Genomic DNA, 26,003 nt, shown 5'->3' with positions numbered 1-26,003 from the left:
GGATGCGTGGAGGAGTGACACTGCCCAGCGTGGGTTCTGGCTCCTGCAGGCCAGCCCCCCACCTACTGGGCACCCACTTGTGCCTGAAGGAGAAGCTCAAGGCCGAGAAAGGGAAGCTTCGGCAGAACACGACTTCCCTCTCCTGCCCAGGTTCCTTATCCCAGTGCTCAGATTTCTCATCAGTGGTAGGTCAGCGGGTGGGGGGCTGGCATTCCTGAAGCAAGAAGCGCTCCTAAGGTGAAAGAGGCTCACCTAAAGTGAAAGCACTCCTTAGCTTTGCTTTATAAATAGGTCCTCGGGAGAGTGCACTGGCAGCTCCCAACCAAGGAGGGGCTGGCATGAAAGCTTCCTAATCGCTTTGCCCCAGGCTCTCTGGCCTGGCTCCAATCCTATCTTGAGCTCAGCTGGGCCCTCAGGGGTTGGGAGTGCGGGGCAAAGCTTCTAAAAGACTTCCCCGGGGTGGCCAAGTAAGTGAGCCTAGGTTGCCAGGGCCTCCAGGCTAGGGTGAGCTGGAGCCCACCAGCCAATGGGACAAGGCCCCACACCAGGTGTGGCGCTCACAGGAAGTGGAAGGACACCCAGGACACCGGCCGCCAACAGCCTGCCACTGCTGCCTTGGCAAAGTGGTTCCCTCAGCAGCCTGGGGTGGGTGGGGTGGAGCAGGGGTGCTCAGTAAGAAGGCCCGGGGGGATTTCTGGTCCCCTTAAATGGCCATACACCAATTAAGGCGGGAGCCATCAGGGGCCTATCTTGAGCAAATCATTTAGGAAAATGAGGTTAATGACAGGGAGCCAGGACAACAGGGCCCGTGTGAGTCACCATGCTCCCGCTCGCTCAGCGGGCTGGGTTTCCGGGATTCCGGGTAATCACAAACACCCATCCTCGAGCCTGTGCTGGCCCTGGTGGCAGCCTGGGTGATAGCAGAGAGGTGGCCTTAGAGTGCTGGCCTCCCTAGGTGGGGAGGGGCTGCCCTGAGTCCCCCTGCCTGCCCGCCCAAATCCCCGTTCACCACAGGCATGCTCATGGCGGGGGCCACAGGATCAGGAGTTCGTAACTGCAGCCGTCTAGAATTCCAGAGCCAGAGGGACCGTGGGACCATCAGCCCATTGACACATGGAACAACTTCCAGGAAAGGGGCCTGACCTGTCACAAGTGTCACCCCAGACTGGTGGTGGTGGGGGTCATACCAACAGTCACACACTGACCACACTCTCGCTCTGTGCCAGTCACTGCTCTGAGCGCCTCATGTGCCTGAATACATAGGTATATAACCTCAGAGAGAGTCTACAAACTTGGGAAACTCATTCAAGACCACGGAGCTAGCAGGTGGCAGAGCCAGCGTCTGGAGTTGGGAGTCAGCGACCCCTGACTCCATTGCTCGACCTCTCAACAGCCTGCTTGCACACAGCCCGCCACCACGGAGAAATCGCGAATCTGTGGCAAGCAGATCCTGGGACAGAGGGACAAGGATGGTGCTGGGTGGGAGAATGGCAGAGTTTCTAGGTCAGGCTGGCTGGTGCCACTTGAGTCTCTGAAGGGACATGGTCAGAGCTCGTGGGGAGTGGAGACTCGGGAAAGAAAGGGTAGCAGGCTTGCCAGGGGTCAGGACAGGACTCAGCTGCTGCTGCTTTCTGGCTTGGTGGGCCGGCCCACCTGAGCTGCCCCCCGCAGTTTCTCTGGCAGAAGTACAGGTTCATCTTGAAACCCCAAGAATCTGGCAAAGGGTAGGTGGAGGGAATCACAATTTAAATCACCCATCACCAACACCTGTTCTTTTATTTCCCGTTAGGAAAATCAGGGCACGAGAGAAGGGGGTGGTGGGAATTGCCACTAGGATATACTTCTTTTTTTTCTAATTTTTTTTTTAACGTTTATTTATTTTGGAGACAGAGAGAGAGCATGAACGGGGGGAGGGCCAGAGACAAAGGGAGACACAGAATCCGAAGCAGGCTCCAGGCTCTGAGCTGTCAGCACAGAGCCCAACGTGGGGCTCGAACTCACGGACTGCGAGATCATGACCTGAGCTGAAGTCAGACGCTTAACCGGCTGAGTCACCCGCCCCTAGGATATACTTCTTAACAAAAAACCCCTAACCTAATCTCACCTTCCTAGCAAAAAGAAAAAAAAAAAAGAGAGAGAGAGAGAGAGAGAGGGAGAGATGCCTGCAATTTGGATTTTGGGGGACTGTTATCAAAATCTACAACCAGAAAATACGGTGGCTGAGCTGAGGCACTTGCATTTCCAGAAGGCAGAAACACCAGTGGGGGCACTGGTAAGAGCCCCTACGACGGGGGAGCCGGCGGCAAGGGCTGGCAGGGAGACACCACCACAAGAAAGGCCCTGTCATGTGGCCCCCAGCCTTGCCAAGCCACCTCAAGCCCACCTAGGCCTCACGCTCCTCCCTTGCTTGTGAGGGTCCCCACGGCCAAACAGCCCAGTGTTGCCCAGCTCAGGGTCCTGTAGCACCTTCATGGGCTGAGGGTGGGGGGTCAGAGCACCCTAGAATCTCCCTCAGGAAAAATCTGGGCCCCCTAGATCCTCACTTCCTAGATCCCCTCTTCCTCAGGAAAAATCTGGGCCCCCTAGATCCTCATTGAGCAGTGAGGTCCCAACTCAGGCCCCACGTGAGCAATTTCAAGAAAGAACTCTTGGGGTTAGAACTTAGGCCCTTCATTGCTCTGCCTTGTGTGTGTGACACACTGACCCTCGAGCTTGGAGGAGGTGGGTTCTCTGTGGTGTTTCAAAGACCAGCGCAGCTCTCCAAGAACCTTCTTCCCCCACATTCCGGGTCTGGCTGGTGGCTCCATCAAGGCAGGTGTGTGAGTGTGCAGGAAACCCCTCAGGAGGGCCCTGCCTGGGCCACTCCAGAGAAGTCCTCTCAGACAGCCCGTGGCTGCCTCAGTAGGGGAGAGCCCAGGCTGGGCTGCCTCAGAACACGCGGACATCTCGGCCTATAAGGGGTGTGGCGAGGGGGGGCTGATAAACTAGGGTGGGGCTTCCAGGGACAAACACTACACCATTGCCCCCAGGCCATTTCCCGAATCCCTAGCAGGCTCTCAATCTCCATTTTCCTCACAGAGAAAACTCAATCCTGATGTAAATTGAAGGCAGGGAGATGGCAGCCTGGGCCTGGCCGGAGGGCAAGAGCTGCCATACAATGCCTGGAGACCTGGTTCCAGTCCTGCTGTCCCCAGTGAGAGGTACCATCTGTGTCTCCCGAGATGACCTCACCCTGAGATGGCTGCTCAAATCACCAGAGCTCCAACACAGACCTCCAGCTTCACGACTGGAAGCTACAACAGGATGGCCAGCATGGTTGGGGGCGGGGGGTGGGGTGGGTGGGTGCTGACAAACCTAGTCCCACAAGCTGCATCCTCTCTGAGCAGGTTCACTTAGGGTAACCAGACTCCCTAAAGGCCTTTACGGAGGGGGATCCCATGACCTCCCGAGGCAGTTGAGCACCTCACCTGCCAATTCAAACCAGCAGGCCCGCCCAACTCTTCTACACGCAGGGACACATGGGAGGCCTCAGCAGATCCCTGGGGACCTTCAGAAGAGCCTGAGCCAGCAGCTTCCTCCCCACTTTCCCACTCACAGCTCATGGGGAGCGAGCCTCCCTCGTAAGCACCTGGAGGGGTGGTTACCACCACCACATAACACAAGAACCTGAGGCTCAGAGAAGTTATGTCGCCATGCGGAGGTTACACAGCTGTCTAAAGGCAGAATCTGTAGCCTGATCCTGGACTGCGGCTCTCTCTCCACACAGCCGGGGGAGGCAGCTTCCCCGTTCTCATCGTTTATCAGGGCTCAACACAGGCTGCCTCCTTGGCGGCCCAAACTCCTAGGCATTCAGGCTCTGCTCCCACCTGGAAGCCGCAGAGGCTGGGAACCTCATTAGCTGCGTGGTACTAACAGCTCCCGAGAAGATCTAACACCCCCACCCCCCACCCCGGTCCCCCAGGGCAAGGCAGGTATGTTGAAGGATAAATACCTCCCTGGCTGGCTGGGTCCCAAGAAGCCAAATGCTGAAGGCATAGACAACACCGAGACATATGGCAAACTGCCTGGCTCTCCCTGCAGGGATGCAGAGGAAGGCGCCTATGAGAACCCTCAGGAGTTAAGTGGAAATGCAGGTGCCTGAGTCTTCCAGGATCCAGTCGAGGAAGCCAGCTGGGGGGCCGGCCAGGGGAGGTGAATGTCATGCGGGGACTCTGGCTGTCCTTGCTCCCCCAATACCCTGAGCTCCAGAGGTAACCTGGCAGGGGCTCTCCGAAGTCACCGCTCTCATTCTCCCTTTATGGGCCCTGGGGATGGAGGCACTGATAAGGTCTCACTCAGAACAAGCCACTTTTATGAGAAGCTCAATAAAGTCCATTTTAATTTCAGATTCCTTCACCTTCGTGCATACAGAGGAGGAAGCCACCAGGCCCCAGTGAACATGCATGAGGCAGAAATCGAGGCCACTGCAAAGCTACCGCCTCCCCGCCTCGAGTGCTTGTTCCTGGATAAACCTCAGATGGACCCACATTGGGCCTTTTGTCAGATTTAGAGAAAACTCCTGGCTCCCCATCCAATGTGTAGTCCATTGCTATGGGTGGGAAGAGCCAGTCATATGACAGAAGGTTGGACAAACCCCAGGAAGGGGACTCTTCTAGAGGGGGCAGGGAAGCTGCGATCTTAGGGCTCATTGGGACTCCGAGGTAGAGGTAGCAAACATTTCCGGGTGACTCCTTCACATTAAACCAAACACAGTCCATTCTGCATGTGTTGGCCCTGCCCACAGGGGGCTGGCCTCCCACTGCCAGGTGGAGAGCCTCCAGGTGCAGACAGCAGGTGGAGGACAGAGATAGGGGCATAATCTCTGGGGCTCAGGGATGAAAGTGATGCCCACAGAGCTGAATCCCTTTCATTTAAATAAATGAGTCCCCAAGTCCCACAGTACCAATCCCCGGTCTGCCACCCCCCCAAAATCGACCAAGCTCTTGATTCTTGCTCCCCTGATCACGGTGTTGTTCTCTGCATGATTAGCTGTTGGTTCTCCAGACACTGCTTCAGCTTGTCCTCCGTCAGTGTCAACCGCTGCTCCAGGATGGAGACTGTCTGCAAAATAAATGGTGGTCAGGCTTCAGGGTTGCCCTAGGGATCCCCCCAGCCATTCCTGCTCAGCTGCTCAGCCTGCTGTCCTGTCAGGTCCCTGGCTCTGGTGGCGACTGGGACCGCTCTTGCTTTCATGTCTCTTCCTGGCTCTGGATGGCTGTTCTCTGATGCTTGCAGGCAGGGGGAGGACACAGTGAGGGAAGGTCGGCAGCAGGTCCCACAGCCCTGGGTCAGAATCCCTGGCCCTGGTGGTCTGGCACTTAGATTGGGGTCTGGAACAGAATCACTTCCTCATTTGGGCCAGGTTTCTATCCACAACCAACTGGAGACCATCACCCATCTCCATTCCAAAGGTAAGAAAACGACACCCCCAAATGAAGGCACCACATTAAGGTCCTGCCTACACCTCAGGCTCTTCACCTCTATACCTGGAGGGACTTCCCAGACTGGGAGGTGAGCGACTGAGCAACCCCGAGCCTAGGAGGGCCTCTGCCTGTCCAAGTCCAGTGAGGACCATTGCAGGAATATGCCACCTGGAAATTTGGCCCTAACTCCGCTTCCAAGCCCCCTTTTTCCTCTGTAATGGAAGGATAACGCCAAGCTCACAGGAGTCCTGGACACTATGGGTTTTGACTCAGGATGGCACCCAGCACTTCTTAGCTTGACCCATGTTGGCAATGCTTGTCATCACGTTGGCTTCTGGAGGCTGAGCCCTTGCTCCCTGGCCTCCCCTGCACACCCAGCACGACCTAGCTGTCTAGCCTGCCCATGCCCCCAGCTGCTGGGGCTGCATGTGCCTTATGGGCCAGGGCCAGTGTTGCAGACGTGGCTGCAAAAAACCTGACCACCTCCTCTGGCTTTGGACAGAGTGCTGGCAGAGGGGCAGGTGCTATCTGGGAGCCGGTGTGCTCCCGGGCCTGCCCACCGGTCACACGGCCAACCCCAGCCATCGCCCAGCCTGACCCATGCTGGCCACTATGGCTGAGCTCACATTCCCCCCATCGAGAGCTGGGTGAGTGCCTGTGCGTGTCAGGCCCGCACCTGGCACTGGGTGAGTCTGCTGTGAGCAAGGCAGGCTCGGTTCCTGTGTGGTGCCGCCTACAGCCAGCAGAAAGGCTCAGATTAAGAAACAATACTTTCTATTAATTTTACCCATTTGTCTGTGGGCTTTCCCAAGAGGTTTTGCCACCTTCCCTGAGGCTCCACGGAGGCTGTGGGCCTTGGTCCAGTGAAAAGGAAACTTTCCCTTCATACATTTAATAAAACATTGAAACATTCTGGGAGGGAGTTTCCCCTCTAAGGCTGCTATAAATTCTCACAGCATCCCGCACGGACGTCAGCCGCTCACGGAGGCTGCTCCTCCTGGCGGCTGGCCCTTTCTAACTGAGCTGGCCTGGGCTGTAAGGGCTCGGAAAAGGTGCACTGCACCCTGAGAGGCAGGGCTGAGCTGAAAGAGAGTCACACTCCCCCTGTGCTGGCCAGAAGCCGTCGAGGGGTCTGTACCTCGTAAAAGTGGCGGCGGAAACAGCCCCTGGCTGGCCCAGAGCAGCATTCCTGGAAGTTTCCACAGGCTGCTGCAAAGCTTGTGCCGAGCCAAGCTCCAAAATCATTCTTCATCCAGACTTTTTCCGATGGTCCCGGACTCCAGGCCACAGTGGGGGAGCCCGCCTGCTTTTCCTCTTTGCCCACCCCCTCCCTGCCCCTTTAAACCTTTTCACAGGGACCGAAGTTTCAAGTGTGGAGGCAGCGGGTGCTGGGCCAATGTCAATACTGGGGGTGCCACGCATTTCATGAGGCCTCCACTTAGTTCCATGGGGGGGCCCATACTTTAGCTCGGTAGAAATAGGGCCCTCCTGAAAGGAGGGTGCCAGCCCAATTTTGGGCCCTTCCTGGGGGAGCTTTGAGAGGGTGCTTTGTGGCATGTTGTAGACAAAAAGGCTTTCACAAGTCCACTACTCCTCAAACCTGCAGCTCCTTCCTCTCCCTGACGTTCTCCCACTTCCCCCCTTTTCTAGCTGAGAAAGACTCGGGAAGAGTCATCATCTCTGTCTTTTCTCTCTACTTCCTGTCTCCCCTGTGCCCCCGGCATACTCTGCCAAGATGCTGGGTGGCAGCCACCATCCAGGGATGAAGTCTACCAGGCTCTTCCAGCTCACATTTAATCCCACCCAACCCCTGTCTGAGCCAGAAGGATGGGCCAGGGAGAGGACGATTTTTTTGATTTCTGTATGTTAGAATGTTGTCTTGGTGTTCTCTGTTCCACAAGTTTTCCTGAATAATCCTACTCTAATAAAACACGAGACTTCATTTTCATGGAAAATGGTGTCTCTCATGATAAAGTAAAACCTAGAAATCCCAACGTCTAGTTTTGCTGATGTGCCTTCCCTCCACCACGGGAAGGGTCTCCACAGCAATGGAAAGGTTGCCAGTGGGGCATCTGAGGAGCAGAGGTCAAACACACTCAGGGCTAGAGGCACAGACAGCAGGAGGGCAGGTGGGCCACCTGTAGGGACAGTCCAGGCCACCACGGTGTCACCATATTCCCAGCTGCTGGGGCCTGTGGGAGGGAGGAAGGGAAAGCATCTGGGACAGTGTGTGGGTGGGCGAGGGTATCCCCAGCAAGGGCTGGTTCTGGGACATACCACTTGGCCTTGTTCGCAGTGTGACCTCACCTGCCGGTTCAGAACAACATGCCCACCGGCACCAAGTGTCAGGCACACAGCAAGCCTCAGTAAACACGTGCTGCCTCAGTGTCCAGAGGGCAGAGGCCGTAGCTCATTTCTCCCACTGTCCAGGGCCACGCCAAGCAGGCTGCTCGCCCTGCTCTGTGCACCGGGTCCTTCCACATGGCGTCTGCAGTGTGGCATGCCTGCCCCAGAGGCGGGGGGAGCACTACCGAGGCAAACAGCTCCACAGTCTTCCTGACAGCCCCCCACTCCTGCCAACCTTCTCACCCTCCTTTCACTCAGGGCAAATGACAGCTGGCCTCACAAGCAGCCCCTGGGCCCTCATGGCCCCTCACCTTTCTCTGTCCAGAGGAGCAGGGGGTGAGAGAAAGTCCCCAAAGAGGTACAGGCTGGTTTTGGTGGCAAATGGCAATGAGAGAAGCAGCCCTGCTTGACCTGGGCATCTGTGGACCTCTGTCTTCTCAGCAGGGCAAAGGAAATGTGGAGAAAGGGCTGAGGAGGCCAGTGTTCTGGCTGCTAGGCAGACCTGTCTGGGTAAGGTGACCCATCTCCCAGGACTCCTGCATGGTGGAGTCCAAACTCCTCCAGAAAGGTCCCTCCTGCCTGCTGACCTTGGAGAAACCAGGCAACTCATTCCCTCTCCTTGGCCCTTGTGCCATCCGGGCAACTTACTCTAGAGTCCCCTCCATAATTGAGGTGTGGAGCCCAGACTCCAGGGGAGACTGGTGGGAGGACCCGGGACAGGCCCTAGGGGCTCATCCTGATGCTTCTTGACACACTCTGCTCCAGGGGCTGCTCTCGGCAGCTCATGTTCATGGAGCGCTCGTGATCCTGCCGAGCCCTCTTCCACAATCCTTCAGCGTGGGAGCCTTCCACATGCCCATTTTTCAGATGAGGAAATCCATGCACAGTGATATTAAGCAACTTGCCTAGAGTCACACAGCTTATAAATGACAAACCAGGCCATGACCCACAGCGGCCTGGCTTCAGAGTTTGGGCGAAGGCACCGGGAGCTGCACCTTCGCTTTGTCCCCATCAAGCACGTATAAGGTGAGGCCTGGCCTAATTCCTCCCCACTTGCTCCAGCCATGCCTGAGGGCTACTGGCTACGTAACCCCGGGAGGCCTGTGTGTCCCCCACCCAGTGCCCAAGCTCGAGCAGCCCGAGGAGGAACTCGTGGATCTCTGTTCTTACCCAGCAACAGTCACCTTCTGTCCTGTCCAGGCCACATGGACACCTGGCTCCAGATTAAATGAGAAGTAGTAAAAAGGGACACCCCCCAGAGTCACCTAGCAGTCCCCTCACACCATCAGGCCACACTCAGAGACAGTTCCTAGGCCTCAGACGCCTCCAATCCCCTATAAAGCAGTCTCTTACCTCACTTAACATTTAGGTTTGGAATTATCATAAAAGTCATGATTTTGAGCTACAAAAATATTATAGGGTTAAAGGGGACATCCCAACAAGAACCCTTTAATAGACACACGATGAGAAAGTACCCAAACGCCTGAATTTTAGACACTCTCTTTCACTGGAGTGCGGTGTCACTCAGCATAAGTGAGCAGTTCCCAAACATGCTGTGGGACTTGCCCTGGTCACTGCTGGGTGTCCCACCCCTCACAAGACGGGGCTCAACTAAGTAAGGCACCTCTCTCCCTGAACCATGGGGACAGGAAGCAGAATTCAGACCCCACACCTGGACACTGTCACCCTCGCCCAACACTGTCCACTTCCAAGGTCACGGCATTCACCTGCCAGCCATGGGGAAGCCTCATGGGACAAAGTCATAGGAGACTCAGAAATTTCATCTTCAAAGTCACCCCTGTCAGAGAGTCACTTGGGGACTTGTTTCTGAACCACCTTCTGCTGCTGTTACCAGCAATTTCCAGAAAGCCACAGCCCTTGTCATGGGAAACAGTACCCTTAAAAACATTCCTGTTCGCTGTTGAACATAGTCTGTTGTATCTTTAGACCGAGGCTTGGTGTACTTGGCCTGCTGTCTATTTTGGTAAGTAAGGTTTTACTGTCATGCCCATTTGTTTATGTTGTCTACGGCTGCTTTCTGGCTATGATGGCAGGTTGAATAATTGTGACAAGAGACCCTATGGCCCACAAAACCAGATATTTACCAACCCTTGCCTCAGACTGTCTTCACTCACTCATCCTCACTGAGCACCCCTGTGTTGGCCCGTGTCACCCAGGGTGACAACGGTGCACACAGACTCGGCTAGGCCTGCAGGGCGCACACCAGTTTGCAGAGGCAAGTACCAAGCAGTCGTACAGACCAGCAGGGTGTGCTGGGAAGAACAGAGGGGTTTGGCCTGGGGAAGTGGGCCCGGGAACGGAGCGGTGAGCAAAGGCTAAGGAAGAGTTCACCAGGCAAGCGGGGCAAGAAGGCGCTGGGGCCAAAGGATCACAGAGCACGGAGCCCCGAGGTGGCAGGGAAGGTAACGAGCAGAGGGATGGATCAAAGGAGGCATGTCTGAGGGAGTGAGGAAGGGCCTTGTGGAGGCAAGAGATGGGGCCGGGGCCTTCGGGCCATGCTAGGTGGCGGCCTTGCCTTCAGCCTCAGAGCAGAGGACAGGGCTGGTGGTCCTGGGCCGAGTGGGGAGCAGACCCTTCTGGCCACCACAGGGGGATGTTGCGCACACGGCCGTGGTTAGGTGTGTTGGAGGCCCAACCAGATACCAACGAAGTATGATCCCCCACCACGTGGGGGTAAGTCAGAGGCAGATGGGAGAAGGGACCATTCCCTGAGGCCCCAAACATAGGACAGAACACAGGACAGGGGCAGAGAATGGGCTCCAGACAGGACGGGTTAAGTGTGAGGGCCCTCCGCCTCTGAGTGGGCTGGGCAGGAGGCCTGAGCCAGTAACAGGGAGGGCTATTTTGCATTCTGACACTATCGTCCCTGCTGGGGGCAGAGTGGGGGAGGAAGAGGTAGGGAGAGCAGAGGAACAAGCCCCTGGACACCAGACAGAATCTGGGGCGGGATGATACCAGTGACACTGCTGAAGCCCACTGGAAAGTAGCCTAGCCCCTCAGTGGGTGACAAGGAAGGGACAGCCAACGCAGGGAACCTGTCAGGGAGAGTGCTGGAGGCACAGCGGACCAAAACCAAGAGCATGAGTGAGGCCGGCTCAGGCTGGGGGTGGGGCAGCATTCCCAGCCTGACTTGGCTGCCTGAGCTCTCCAGAGGAATATCCTCTGGGAGAGGCTGAACAAGGGCATCTTATTCAAATCCTCATCTTCCTGCCTAGGGGAGAACAGACGCTGTGATCTGTCCCCTGTCAAGGCAACATTAACAGGGCAAGTGGCTTCTCTCACTCACAGTTCAAGATGTGTAAGACGGTTCATGTAACACCCTGAAGGGCCTTCTGAGTGGGGTCTAAAAATAACCGATTTTAAAGTGACAGGCTTGTTTTTTTAGTCCCCTAGGAACTGTAGTGATGCCCAAAGAAGTTGTGCCAAAATGCCAGTCTTCAGCCACACGTCTGGCACCCAGGGCCCCCCGCTCCAAGCGGGAGACGACACAACACGAGGGACATCTAGACAGCCATCGTGGCTCTGGACCTCGCTGCCTTGGATATCTTTTCCCTAATGGCATCAAAGTATCAGATGCCTGCCCATGGCTGCAGGGCTCTGGGAGCTGGAAGAGTTGAGCCCAGCTCCCACACTGGCCCCCTGCCCACCGATGGCCCAAACTGGCCAGTCCAGGTGCCCTGCGTGGGGCAGAGCCTGGGGGCGTGTATCTCCACTGACTTTTGAGGGGCCCAAGGGGAGAGCCTCCACTCCTGATGTGTGACAGGGACTTAGGCATCTGAAGAGTGTTGCCAGAGGCCAAAGAGCATCTACAGGGCCTCTGCCTGACTGTGCTGCCTGAGAGGGCTGGGAGCCATGATGCTCCCACGGGCTCTGTGCGGGTGTCACATGGAGGCGGCGAGAGTCCAGTGCTCCCTGAGAGCATAATCCCCACCCTTGGAAGTAGAAGTGGTACAACAAAGCAGAAGGGCTGCTCTGCCACCCAGCGCATGGAGGCCCCGCTTGCTCCCTTCATGGAGCTCTTCATGCTCCTCTCATGGCCGCTCTCTCCCTGCCAGTTCCATCACACTTTCCCTGGGCTTGGTGGGCTTTTCCTTTGTCCCTTCTTTCTCCAGTGGACTGCCTACTTCCCAGCCCCCCTCTTCCTATGGTATGACCTCCCCTTCTTTCAGCCCTGCTGGCCTCTTTTTTCTCCCCAGACTGGTTTCCTCTTGAGGCAGGCTTGTCCTGCATTTTTTTTCCTCAGCTCTTTCCCCTAGTCCTCATTTCTACCTCCTTTCTTTTTGTTTTAGTTTTTAAAAAATGTTTTATTTATTTTTGAGAGAGAAAGAGAGAGATGGAGTATGAGCAGGGGAGGGGCAGAGAGAGAGGGAGACACAGAATCTGAAGCAGGCTCCAGGCCGTCAGCACAGAACCCGATGCGGGGCTCAAACCCACGAACTGTGAGATCATGACCTGAGCCAAAGTCAGATGCTTAACCAACTGAGCCACCCAGGTGCCCCTCTACCTCCTTTTTAGGTCTCTTTTTCATCCCCTTTACACTTGTGTTTGGAGAGAAGCCAAGAAGAAAAGGAGCAGGATATGTTCAGAGAGTTAGCTCCAAGTGAAGCCCAGGCCCCTGACATGGCTCACCTACTCTGGGGCTGATATACCTGGGAAGAAGAGCTCTGACTCGGACTGGGGCCTGGGAGGCCTCTGTGAGGAGACAACAACCCGAGACAGGCTAAAGGAAATGTGTTCCAACCACAAGGTATAGTAGGTGCAAAGGCCCTGAGGCACAGAAGAATATGGCATTGTTGAGGAGGTGAGTGCTGTTGGTTTGGAGTGGTTGAACAGGGAAGAGAGTGTGGTGGCCACAAGGAAGGTGGAGGAGGGACCCTAGGGCCCTTGGCCAAAAAGGGACAGGAACAGGGAAGCCTCCACCCTGGCACTGCCTTATCACACTCACAGGTCTGAGCAAGTACAGCCAGGAAGATGGGGCTCCTGCATGCCTGTGGTCAGTTTTCAGAACTGGTTCTAGAGTAAGTCTGGGAGAAGAGGCTCAGCCCGGGAACTGACTACGGCCACCAGGTGCCACAGTCGGAGGTGAAACGGAAGGGGGTGAACTGGCACTTCGGAATACCAAGGGCAGACTTCATGAGCCAGGGGCCTTCCAGCAGCTGCTCCTCCTCCCAGAGCACTGCTGCTACTACGACCTTTGCTGAAAGCGTCTCTCCTGTACAGCCCACGAGCAAATGTAGCAGGAAGACTGGAGCCATAACTTCCACAAAGACCTGAGGAGCCACAGCACACCAACAGGGCCCTCCTGACCACCTCATCCATCCCCACACATTTGTCAGGTCCGCCACATGCAGCAGACAAGAGACCGGCTCGGAGGGGCTTCCAGGCACTGGCGTGGCCGCAGCACTGGTCCTGTCTGGGCTGGCTTTTGGGGAAGCTGCTCGACCATGACTGACAGTGAGTAACATTTTGGAGGAAAGGAGAAAGACAGAAGGTAACCAGCCAGCCTTTCTGTGTGCATTTCTCAGATATTTGGCCAGTTCCTTCTGGAATGCTGCTGCACGTGCAGACCTCGCTCCAGGCCTCCCCGCAGCACTCCCCACCCCATCCGGCTCCGGCGCAGCCCTTCTATCCAAGGGCCCCCGACCCCAGCCAGGGAACTTCTCCATGTCCACCTTCTGCTCTGAGCAGAGCCCTAGCCCTCTTAGGTGGTTTCTATGGTCAGAATCCCCTCCTGGGCCTCCCTGGAACATGGCCCAGAGGTGGACAGGGTGGCTGGGCCAGAGAGCAAACATCCAGCCACAGGCGCCCTCGAGCTCTCTGCCAGGCTGGGGGCACCGCAGCGAGGAGAACTAAAATGGGCAGCAGTGTAGCAGGAAGCTGGGACACTGGGCCACCCGTGTCTGAAGGGGGCCTGGGGGGCAGCGAGGTGAGAGGGTTAAGCAACTGGGGTGGGGGTTGCTGCCCAAGCAGGCGTGCGGCAGGGCTGCAGTGTGGGGGGAAAGTCAGGCAGAGAGACGTCAAGTATGCGGGACCAAGTATGTGGGGCCGGGAGAGGGCGGTGGGGGTGGTGAGCACAGCAGGGCGCCAGAGCAGGGGGGCACTGCAGGAAGGGCTGATGGCATGTAGGAAACCAATCGCATGACTAGACCGTGCTGTTCTCAACTCTTCTGGCTGCCGAGTCGGGCTGGGCAGCATCCTCACATCAGGGCTCTGCCTCACGAGTGTCCTCACCAGACCCAGGTAGGCTACTCCTGCCCCAGGGCTCCCAACATGAGATGGGTGCCCTAGGCCCCTCTCGGTGACTTCTCCGCTCAGGCTCCACCTTCCACCTCGGCTTTCCGGGACTCCTGGGTCACCCTCCACCTCCACACTGCTTCTGCTGTGTCCATTTCCTATCCAGGAGCTCAGGGATAACGGACGAACTCCTTGGCATGCATTCTCATGGCACTCAAGGTCCACGTTGCCTATTACTATTGCTCTCTCTGACCAAAGCCACTACCAAAAGCCCCACCTCAGCCCTCTTTCCCCACAAGTCCCCCTCGGCTCACCCCCACGCTCAGTGCCTGCCCAGCTCCTCTCCCAGGATGTCCTGGCCATAGCACAGGTGCAGACTCTTGGAAAATGCTATTATGGTGACCCCTGGTCCCTACCTTTGTCCTGTGTGGTAAGAGCACAGGCTCCAGAGCTATGCTGCCTGGGTTCAAATCTGAACTTGACTGCTAACTTGCTGAGTGCCCTTGGGCAAGTTATCTGACTCAAGGCTTTAGATTCCTCATCTGTATACTGCATCTCTCGAGGCTCCGTTGTAATACTGTATCAACAGCTAATATTTATGTGGCCCTTGCTCTGGACATGGGGGTGCACCGTGGGCAACATGGCTCCCTACTTCATGGGGGCCATGGCTAAGCTCTGAGCTGCAGGGGGCCTTGTATAGATGGGGCTTGATGAGGCCCCCAAAGAAGGCAGCCTGTGGTCAGGCCTGGTAGGGTCTGAGCCATCAGGGCACGTGGTGGTCTGGCTGCTCCTTAAAGTTCTCTTGTGACGGAAAGTTCCTTTTAATCATTTCCAGGCTTGTGGTTGATTTGGCTCCTCTAGGCGGTCTCCCACAGGGGCTGGGGCATCCCAACCCCCTCCCCCCAAGACAGAAGCCAGATTACCGGTGGTAGTGTCCGAGGTGCCCTGGGGCTTAGGGAGAGGACGCACCTGCCTGGCCACACCACTGGGGGCCTTTGTGCCAGGCTTCGGGGAGCATCCTGGCGCTGGCCATCGGCTCAATGCCCCTGTCTTGACTGTGCCACACAGAATGTCTAACTTTCCTTTCGTTTCATTGCAAAGATGGAAAAATATGGAATTAATCTCCCCTCTAGCATGGTTTTGACTTCACTCAGATTCTAAAGATCTAAAACAGATGCAATAAAAGGGGAATCTCTTTGCTGTGGGGTCTTGTGAGCTATCAAAACAAAGTGGGGCTGCTGGGCTCAGCGCCTGCACAGCTCTGCCTTGTCTCCTGCCAGCTCCAGCTTTGTCTGTTGGTGTATGTCAGTGTGTGTGTGTGTGTACACACACACATGCAGGGCCCTGTCTTGCTGATGGTGCCCTGGTCAGCCAGTTGCCACATGTCAGGGCTGAACGGGGGCCGGAAGGGCCAGCCTGGCTTTGGGAGGCTGCTGGTCTGAGCCAAGTGCTTCCCACCAGCCAAGGCTCTGCCTCTTTGCCCTGGCCTCTGTCCAGCGCCCAGTGGTCCGTGGCACAGGGGCCTTCGAGTCAAAGGGGCAAATGCTGGCCCTCGACAGCCCGCTGACGTCCATCAGTCTGAATGCTGGCATCATAAGGACAGGGGTTTTTGTCTATTCTTGCTCACTGCGGTCTTCCTGCTTCCAGGCACAGCTCCTGGCGCACAGTAGGTGCATACTGAGTGCTGGATGGACAAATGCCAGGCCCTGAGCTCCACGAAGATGCAGGAATTCAGGTACTGCACCAGCGAGCCCATCATGTTCCCAAGGCCCAGGCGCAGCCTTACTCCTGGGATGAGACCACCTGGCTGGTGAGGGACGCTCCCCTCAGGTTGGGCCTTGGACCTGGCAGGCTTGAGGGGACAGCGGGGGAGGGACTGGAGGCTAGATAGGCCAGAGGGGCCCCTGCCAGCTGGCCTTGGCCTCAGCAGGATGTGGGGGTGTGCAAAATAGGATGGGAGTCCAGGAAGCAGTCCACTTCCTCCCCTTCCCACTTCAGGCCTGATTTGATGAGGGCTAGCAGCTTCGAGGCCTGAATTTCAGAGGGGAAGAAATGGGAGAATCCCTCTCCTGCTGACGTCTGACATGCTAACTTGCCCGGGATCACACACAGCTGATGCACAACAAAACGTGTTTCTACAGAAATTCCTCCCAATCTCTCTGGGCTCAGCAACTGTCTTTTTAACCAACCCCCTTCACCCAAACGTTTGCTGCTAACAACACAAAATGAGCCTTTGTCCCTCGAGCCCACAGGTCTATGTTTCTGTTTCACATTATCTCAGGGATATAGGATTTCTCTGACGTTTTTGCATCCCCCAGCCCCCACCTCTACTGAGGATTAGCTCTCTTCGGGAAGTCCGTGAAACACTATTTTCTATTGGTGGATTAGCCATGGGATTAAAGAATCTTGGCTAATATACCTTCCTTGTGGCTTTAGAGCAGCTCCTTTTAAATGAACACAGGCTTTTCCATATTACTGCTTACCCCCAAAAGAGAAGCTATAAAAAGTAGATCCACTAACCACTATCCATAAAACGGAATGCTCCTGAGGCCCAGGGGGTGCTACCCACACCAGGACAAAAGTTCTGAGCTGCAGACCCTGCCAAAACTGGCCTGAGCTCAAGCTCATCTCCTTGTCAGCCCTGGGCAGGCCGCCAGGGAGGCAAGGGTCTACAAGGGACACGCCCTAAGGTGCAGGATGCCAGTCACTGCTCAACCAGCGGCTTTACTGTACTCTGACTCCGTGGTGAGTCCAAACAGGGCTGAGCACGGGCTGTGAACCTTGGCTTTGGCCACCTTCTGCATTCCATTTCTTCAGAAGTCGACTTTCCCAACAATCCATAATCCAAAGTGTTAGTTAATTTACCACAACTTGATAAAACACAATCATCCCAAGTCAGAGAGACTGTCAGGTAGCCTCCTGGAGGCCTCAGTACAGCCTGGCAAGTCAGGCTGTGGCCCCAGCCCGACAGGACCACCTCAGGGAAGAAGGGCTCACAGGCTCCCCCCTGCCCTGCCAAGGACCCAGCGATCCATGGAGGAAACCTAGCCTCTCATCTTGGATGGTTTTCTAGAGCCACCAACTGGGCCCAGATCAGAAAGGGGGACATGAAACCGCTCCCCTAAAAGCCATGTCCCACTGAGTTTAAAGCTTCTTTCTGTTTTTTCTCCTCCACCCAGGGAGAGGGTCTGTACTGACAGTCCAGGCCCAGAGAGGGCCCTCCACAGGGCGGGCGAAGGAAGTGGCAGACCTGACTCTAGCTTTCTCTGACCCTGCTCTAGTGGCAGGAGAGTGCCAAACGGCCACAGGGTCAGCTGTGACTTGGTTCATCACGGAGCCATGAAGGCCTCTTTGGGACTGCCTTTCACAACCAGAATCCTCATAGGCCCCTTCTTGTGGCCTGTACTTAACCCTTCCTTGGAAGGCCCGTGGGTCCGCAGAGGAGTGAGAGCAAACCATCTGGGGTCCACATCTCCCCTCCTCTAGAGTAATCCCAGTCAGTCTGAATGAGATGCCCCTGCATGAGCCTTGTTATCCGGCTCCAGCCCCTGTGCCCCCACCCCCAGCTCTCCAGGCCTGCTCAGGGCCTCACAGGAGAAATCTCGGAAGACTGTGAACATTCCCAGGCCCTAGAGGCCCTAGAGGCAGCCACCCTAAGCCCATCTGGTGAGCAGGGGCCTTCCCTCTTCAGCTTCTCTGGGGAGGGGTGCTCTTTGCCACAACCACAGATGGCAGAGAAGACGGAGCTTGAGACTGTCCTGCCTTTGAGTGCTGCTAGCAGCACCAGCCTTTGCTTTTTGCAAAGCCAGGGGAGCCTGTGGATAAACTGCCAAAAAAGAGTGACAGAGTTGGGGAAGGGTCAGGGCCCAGCCCCTCTGCAACTGGCTAGTGAGACCTCAAGTACGCTTCTGACACAGACCAGAGAGTGTCCTGTCCCCAGGAAGCAGCTTCTTGACAGAAGAAAAACAAGTCTCTCATCTCCAAACCCCAAGGGACAGGAGTTCAGGCTGTCCTGAACCTGACTTTGGTCCAAGGGTAATTCTTGAATGTCTATACAGAGGAGGACAGCCAGACGACCTATGGACTGTGCAGGCCCGGTGGCCAGATGTGCTGTGGAGAGAGGGTCCACTTTTGTGGAAACCAGCAACCACCACCCCCACGCCACTGGCCGTATGTGTGAGCGATATAGGGGCTGCACACGCCCTATAAACAGGGATCCTGGCGGGGGCGTGGGGGTGGCTGGGCAGGGTACCTTTTACTCTATACCTTCCTAACCAGTTGAGTCTGGGCGCACCTGAGAGGGCTGGCCCCCAGCTAAAATGGCAGAACTGTTTTAAAATCTGGAGTGTGTCTGCACAAACAACAGCTAGTCTGCCCAGGGAAGAGGTACACCAAGAGCCCCACAGAGTGGTCAGGCAGCTCGGCCCATGCGAGAGCAGACCCTGTGCTCCCACCTTCCCCACCAGCATGAAACTAGGCACCTCACACAAGCGGCGCATCAAATAGGGAACCCCCAGGACATGGGCGGTTGAGGGGGGAAGGCCAGGATGTCTCAAAACAAACAGGCCATTCTATCCAATTCCCCAAAGCTCACAGAAAAAAGTTCTTAGCCTTGTTGAGTTAGGTCAGCGGAGCTACAACAACCTGGATATTTCACAAACTCAAACGTCAGGAGACCCAGACTGGCAGGGCTGGGTGGGCCTGCCCCCGCCTGCTTCCCACTGCACGCATGTTCTAGTCCTGGAGCCCAGCAGCCCCCAGTGAGTCACAGGAACCTGAACGTGACATCACAGCATGGCTGTGGCCAGCCTGAAGCACGGGTGCCATAAAAAAAACATAGTTGGAGCAGGAATTTTCATGGCTTGGTATTTTTAAAAAGCAGCAAGATGTGAAACTGGAGTCGAAAATAACTCTGCTGTGGGCTTCTGAGGCAAAACCACCAAGCCGCTTGTTGGGCCGGGGCCCCTCGCTGCAGCCTCCCCAGCTCCTGGGCACTGTCCACGCCTCTGTGCCCCACCCCTTACCCTTGAGGAAGACTGAGGGACTCTGGAACTCCCAGACACCACCCAAACCTCTGTCACTCAGGAGTCCGCAAAGGAAGCAAAGGGAGCCAACCCGGGAGGTGAGCTCATGCAGTGAGGCTAGTTGTGGAAAGCAGCCTCTCCCTGCTCATTGGTGAGTCTTCCAGCATCTGTGAAAAGGACCCCTAGATCGCCTGACGCACCCCCACAAGAACATGAGGGGAAAGGTCACGGCCTCTGTCTGGATGCATGCTGAATGCCTATCACCAGGCAGGCAGCCCTGGCAGCCACAGGGCCCACCCTGGAGTCCTTCTTCCAGGGAAGGGGAGATATAAAGGCAACTCATGGAAAGAAGGACCTGAGGGAAGTCCTGGCCTCACGTGCGGTGCTGACCTCTGTTGCCCATCCCACGGGACAGGTAGATGGGCAGTGCCTAAAGGCTCCCCTGTATAGAGATGGAAAACCAAGGTTTACTCAGATCCACACAGATGGAAACAGGCAAAGCTGGGTCAGAGCAGCTAGGGCTTCTGACTCCTGGTCAGGGCTTTTCTCTGGATCCCACAGGCCTCCAAGGTCAAGCCACCTTTCTCAGGAAGAGAAGACTTGGGGCAGGTCCAGCAGGTCAGTAACCCATGGTAGCCATAGGACAGGTGCGTGTGTGTGTGTGTGTGTGTGTGTGTGTATGTATGGACAGGGTCACAAGAGAAAGAGGGGGTACACAGCCCCCCACTCAGGACCTCAGCCCCAGGAGTTCCTGAGAATTCCCATGATGGGGTTTTGAGGAGCAAAAAGTCGCTAAAGAGAAACCTAAACCCCATTATTAGGAAATACTTTTTTCAACAACCATTAAGATAACTGGATTCAAAGAACAGCTATCACAGTAAGTATACAACTTTGAAGGGCTTCAATCTTGGCCCAGGGCCTGGGTCTGGGTTCAAGGCTCCCATCTAATGGGCCCCATGACCCATCCCTGATTTTCAACAGCCCCTGGGCACCTCAGTTCCCCATCACCTCCTGGGCTCCCCTTCCTGGATCTGGGGAAAGATCTCTTCCTTTTCTCTCTGTTGTCCTAGCGCCTAGCCAGACCACTAGAGTCTCACTGGCAGCTCAAGAGCATTCCTGGGACTCAAGTCCAGCAGTTGCAGAGGCCTGTGGAATGTCCACTCCTGACACTCCTGTGTCACCTGGCCACCCTGGTACTTTCCCACATTCTCCTGGGAGCACGTCGACTTCGTGCTGTGCTTTATGAAATAGCTGGTGCCGGTCCTGCTAACCAAGGGCTTCCCAACAGTGCTCAGAGGACATAAGCTGGCTCGGCTGTCCCCGCTTTACGAGGGAGGAAACTAAGGCTCTGGGGAGCAATGTCACCTGCCTAAAGTCACCCAGGTGATTAATGGTGGGGTTGGTCCTCAAATCCAGGAGGGCAGGTGTGTCCAGGCTGATGGGCAGGTGGCTCACTCTGCTCCCCGGAGCTGGTAGGGATGTGTAAGACCAGAGAGACCCCAGCTGTTCAGAACATGGCATCCAGCTGGGATCAGGGTCCCCAGGAGCTCTCAGTGGAGGAATCCGTGAAGCCCTCAACAGCAAACTCACAGGAGTAAGGAGGGGTGTCTCCTATATAAAGAAGGGCCATGGCAAGGGGTATGCTCTCTGGCCAGGGACCTGAGGGTTGCCCGGCTCTGTAATCACAGAGCAAGAACATCTGGCCGTAACTTTCAGGAAGATCAAGTTTGGCTTGCAGACGGACTCCTGGATGAAGCCATTCCTGACCACATGAAAACTGTCTAGCAGGGGAAGCCCCAGGCTGAGTGGCCCCTGGGGCTGGCCCATGCACAAGCAGTTACTTTCACCCTATCCACACCTGGCATGGTGCCAGCTGCTGGGCACCAAGTGGGAGGATGACATGAGGGCCACGAAGGAGAGCCCTTGGAAAGCTACAGGTCTCAGCCAGATGGCAGGAGGAGGAGGAGGACGGCAATGAGGACATGACCCCACACTCTGCAGACTTCCCATCTAAAACAACTCCCTGCCAGGCCAGGCCGGTCCAGACAGCACACCTGCTCCGGGGATGGCCAAAGGCCTGTGAACCTTGTAACGTGTTCCAAAGTTATCTCCCTGAATGGATACACTTTTGAAAAACAACATATGCACTTTATAGAAAAGGTGTTCCTAAAGAAATAAAATGGTAAAGGGGTGCCTGGGTGACCCAGTCGGTTAAACTTCTGACTTCAGCTCAGGTCATGATCTCACAGGTTGTGGGTTCGAGCCCCAAGTCAGGCTCTCTGCTGTCAGTGCAGAGCCTGCTTTGAATCCTCTGTCTCCCTCTCTTTCTGCCCCTCCCCTACTCACAATCTCTCTCTCTTAAAAATAAATAAGCATTAAAAAAAAAAAAGTAAAAACAACAACAAAATGGTACAACCCCAAATCGGGAGTCAAAGGGCTGCATTTTGGATGCTGCACATGCCCTAAGGGCATGTTGCTTTCCTTGGGATGACAGGCCTTGTGGCCTGGCCTGGGAGGGAAGCCACCCGGCTCGCTCACTGGCCCCAGACACAGAAAGGGCTCAAGGAATGAAGGGAACTTGCCACCCCCACTGTGAGGGCTGAGGAATGGCTCTCCTGGGCAGGGAGGTAGTGGGGAGCCGGGAGAGCTATTTCTTGTGCTGCTGGGATCCCCCCGCCACCTCTGCCAGGCCATGAATAATGACAAGGGGCAGTACATGGCGCTGCTGGACACCACCCAAAGAGCCTCACACAAGCCGATGCATCTAATCCTCACAAGAAGCCCATAAGCGGGTACTATTATCATTCTGTATTCCAGACTTGGAAACTGAGGCACAGAGGTTAAGTACCTTGCCCAAGGTTACTGAGATCTTGACCCAAGCAAGCTGAGTCGCATCTCTCCATGGCACACTCAGCTGCCCAACCTCCGGGTCTCTGCTTTGCACAGAGGTGCCACTGAAGAGGACTGAGAACAGGTCCTGGGCCTTCACACTGGTGTAAATGGGCTACGAACATCCAGAGAGGAAGACTCAATCACTGGGCCACACCAGCCTGTTGAGCAGGAAGCCAGGCTCTGAGGACTGTGAGCTTCCACAACGGGGTGTCTTGCTCATATCACCCAGGGGCTGGAGGCTCTGTGACTCACTCAGTAAACATCCCCAGTCACTGCAGCCCCCACAGTGCTTCCCTGGAGGATATTCTGCAGGATGGACGACCGAAGGACCTGGAAGGCAGCTTCCCTCTCAGAAGCCTCTTTGAAGTAGACTTCCTTGGGGGGGGGGGGGGGGGGGCGGGGAAGGGCAGCGAAGCGGTGAGATAGAGAATAGCATAATTCAGACGACTGTGAAGTGTGAGTCACTGTTGGGGTGGCTGACAGCACCTCTCCAGAGCAGAGAGGCACACTGGGATGGTGAGGAGCATTCACTGAGGGGGGCAGCATGTGTCAATACCTACAGACCAAGGAGGCTCAGAGGCCGCTGAGCAACCTGCATAGGTAGCTACACACAGCAGGGTTACCTGGCTCTAGGCCTCAGAGGAGCCTCCAGAGAGGGGACTGCCCACAGCCAGGCTGGTCCCAAGAGGAGGGAACTCCCAACGCCACTGGGGACAGCTCTGGCTGTGGCTAGGACACCTCAGCTAGAGCCCCAAATCCAGGAGAGGAGGTAGACCTGAAAAAAACCAGTGACCAAGCTCAAAGACAGCATCTAATTAGCACAAATGCAACTCCTACCACTTTGAAATGGGCTGAGGCCTCAAGTGGGGGCTTCATCTGTGGAACCCAAGTTTCCTCAGGATGTGTCAAGTCCATCAGGAACATGTCTCACTTGGTGGCATTCAGGAATGCACACAATTTGGCAAAGCAGGTGACTGGCTGATGGGCCTGGCATCTGGTTGAGGGTGGAGTGCTGTTTGGATCCACCAAGGGGCTGGACAGCCTGAGGTAGGACGAGGGTGCTACAGTCATCCAGACCCCGGGCCAGAGGCCCAGGCCACAAGAGAGCCTTCATTATTCTCTGTGATGCCAGTTTCTTACAAAGTTACTATCACACTCTGAACTGCTAACACATAACAAAACCTCCCATGTGCACTCCTGAAATACAGCAACGGGAAATGCTTTTAGTGCTATACTCCAAAGAAGTGATCCAATGAAGCTATTTTTAACCATCTTCTCAGACTTAATTTCCAATTTTATCCTATAAAGTTCTAATTGATTCCACCTCCCCTGATCTCTCACTTGACAAGGCTGTGAAGAACATGAGGCAGGCTTGGCAGTTTCTGACGCATCTGAGGTGGGGGATGTGCATGTTGCTCATACTTCTCTCTTAGCACGTGCCTTCTCAAGGGTTAACAGATTTTCCAAAATGTCTGTATGAGGTGCCCGCAGTTCCCCCGGCCTCCAGCCACTGATGCCTGGCCTTTCCCTTCAAATGTCCTTCCTTCACTGGGCCCAAGGTGTGCAGCACCAGCCGGGATGCTGTGACACTCCGTGGACCACGTGACATGACGGAGAAGAGCTTTTCTCACTTGGCCCCAGATCCAAGTGAGCCTCATCACCGGGTGGGCTCCAGAGGGAGGGAAAGGATGCCACACCACTTCAGCTCCATCTCCGTCAGAGATTCAAGGGTCCTTTGCCTTCTTCCCACACCCTTGCTCTACCCATGAGCTGGCATAGGAAAAGGCTGTCTGCACCCATAGCCTAGGCGGGGAAGGGTCTGAGGACCTTTAAATCCTGCCTTGCCACCGCCCCCCCCCCCCCCAATATGCCCCATGTCAGCCACACTGGGCCTTTTGCCCATTGCCTGGATGTGCCCATGGCCCCCTCCAGTCCTGCAGGCAGGCTGCTCCCTCTGCCAGCACTGCTCTCACGCCCCTGGTATTGGCTGCCACCTTTCGCCAGGGCATTTTGCTCTTACGGAAACTGCTGCGCTACAATTCTGTATTGGGACCTGACAGATGTACACGTGCTCCAGAGGCCGGGGCCCACGTCCATCTTGACGATGGTGGTCAGCACACAGCTAACATTTATTGAGCAGCTACCTAGAGCCAGGCATAAGCCAAACACTTCCCACAGATTCATCTCCTTTGATCCTGACCACAAACATGGGATGTGGAGTCCATGACCACTGCACATCACAGAGGAACCCACCAGGGCTTAGAGAGCCTAAGGGATTTTGCCAAGGTTGCTTGGAGGATAAGGAGCAGTGCCAGCTCAAACCCAGAGCCTGGGCTCCCAGACGCCTTGACTCACTGCTTACAGTTCCCTGGCACGTCCCTGGAGTGCCCACCCGGTGATGAGCAGGATGAATGGACAGTGTTTCCTCCAAAGCTCTGCTGCAGCCCAGGCCAGCCCTGGGAGGGCATACCCTGGCAGGATCTAGCACTGCTGATTTTAGGGTCCAGTGGCCTGGCCGGGGCTTGGATGGTTCTGAGAGCCAGGATCTCAGGGCAGGCACTGCAATTTCATTAATTTGGCCTAGAAAGTAGGTCCATTATGATTATGTTTTTTAAAAATCCAGCACTTGCTGGCCAACTCCAAATGGTCCAAATGCCAGGTCAAGTGCAGACGGTGGGGTGAACACACGTCAGGGCCTACCTGGGTGAGGACGTCCAGCTGGCCCACGATGTGCTCCAACGTGCTGGTCAGCGTCTGGGGCATGCTGATGGGCTCCTGGGGCTGGCTCTGCACCGACTCCTGACTCCTGCCTCTGCCTGGAGGGACAGGGAAATCCATTTCTGGCTAAAGACAACGAAAAGAAAGGGAGTCCTTCAGTCTTCATTCAGTGCTTAAAGAAACAACAGAGGAAGGAACAGCCCCTCTGAAGGATGAAGTAAAAAACCACCAGTAAACTGGAGAAAATGAGTTCCAAATATTGGCGGGAAACACAGTGAGGGGATACTCCCACAACCGGGCCACATGCCCCCTTCCAGGACTTCCTTTCTAAGCAGAGGCTGTGAGTGAGGAGTGCAATCAGAGCATTTGGCAATGTGGGCCAGAGGGGCCTGGGAGGGATGTGCGGGTGGGCCGGTGAGTGCACTCCGCTGGCTCCTGGTGGCCATCAGGGCGGCCAGGCCAGCTGCTGGCTCTTCAAGCAGCCTACACCCCCCAGTAGGCCTCTCAGAGTCCAGAGACCCTGAAGCCCAGCCTGGCTCTGAAGCCACCCCTCTTCCTGGTCAGATCAATGCCAATTCCCCACCCCCCAGCGCAGGGATAGCCTAGAACCGGGGGGATGTTCTAATCCCGCCCTAGTGCACATCCCCTGGGAAAACAGGCATTCTGTGTGAACATCCTGGCCAGATGGCTGGTGGGAGTCAGAATCCACAGGACAGGCACCCTGGGCTCTTTAGACAGGATTCCGGGAATGTGAGGAATCAGTGTTTCTGCCTAAGATCCTTCTGCTCCCAAACGCAGAAGCCATCCTAACCTCTGTCCACGCCACCCCCCACAACCACTGAGCACAAGTGATTTCCTAAGGGGACTCATCCCAGTCCTACATGTGTCCCCCCAAATTCAGGCACCAGTCTGCACACAGATGAATGCCTCTCCTAACCTAGGAAGTGCTGTGCAGGGTGGGATTCCCAAGGACACAGTCAGCAGATGCCCCAGTTTGGTCTTGGAGCCTCCAATTCCTCTGTGGACATGACATATTTGGTGAGGCTCACACTCTTGGCCTGGCCCAAAGGCCCCAGTAACCCATAAATGCAGCTACACTTAGGGCTCAGGGCTTTAAACCATGACCTCACTAACAGCCATCCCAAATGTCACCACATTACTCCCTGACTTTGCTAGTCCTCCAGGGCTCTCTGCTGCCTTTGGGAGAAAATTCAAGCCCCTTGACAAGGCACCCCGCTTCAGCCTACCTCCTTTCACAGCTCCCCTCCTGCTTCTGTACCCTCTAGCCCAACTCCCAAGTCCTCCC

General features: G+C 55.8%; 1 protein-coding gene across 6 annotated transcripts in view; it reads right to left on the bottom strand.

Moving 5' to 3' along the window:
- Positions 1-4,348: 4,348 nt before the first annotated feature.
- POC1A (POC1 centriolar protein A) overlaps positions 4,349-26,003 on the bottom strand; it is a 99,849-nt gene continuing 78,194 nt past the window's right edge. For all 6 annotated transcript variants that reach the window (XM_053219285.1, XM_027038875.2, XM_053219287.1 and 3 more), the window contains 2 exons: positions 24,680-24,823; positions 4,349-5,100 (listed from right to left, as the gene is read on the bottom strand). In XM_053219285.1, the coding sequence (XP_053075260.1) occupies positions 5,002-5,100; positions 24,680-24,823 (243 nt within the window). In that variant the 3' untranslated portion in view covers positions 4,349-5,001. The remainder of the gene's footprint in view (positions 5,101-24,679; positions 24,824-26,003) is intronic.

This window comes from Acinonyx jubatus, chromosome A2 (assembly GCF_027475565.1).
Source record: "Acinonyx jubatus isolate Ajub_Pintada_27869175 chromosome A2, VMU_Ajub_asm_v1.0, whole genome shotgun sequence".
Lineage (NCBI taxonomy): Eukaryota > Metazoa > Chordata > Mammalia > Carnivora > Felidae > Acinonyx > Acinonyx jubatus.
This window is presented reverse-complemented; position numbering and strand designations above follow the sequence as displayed.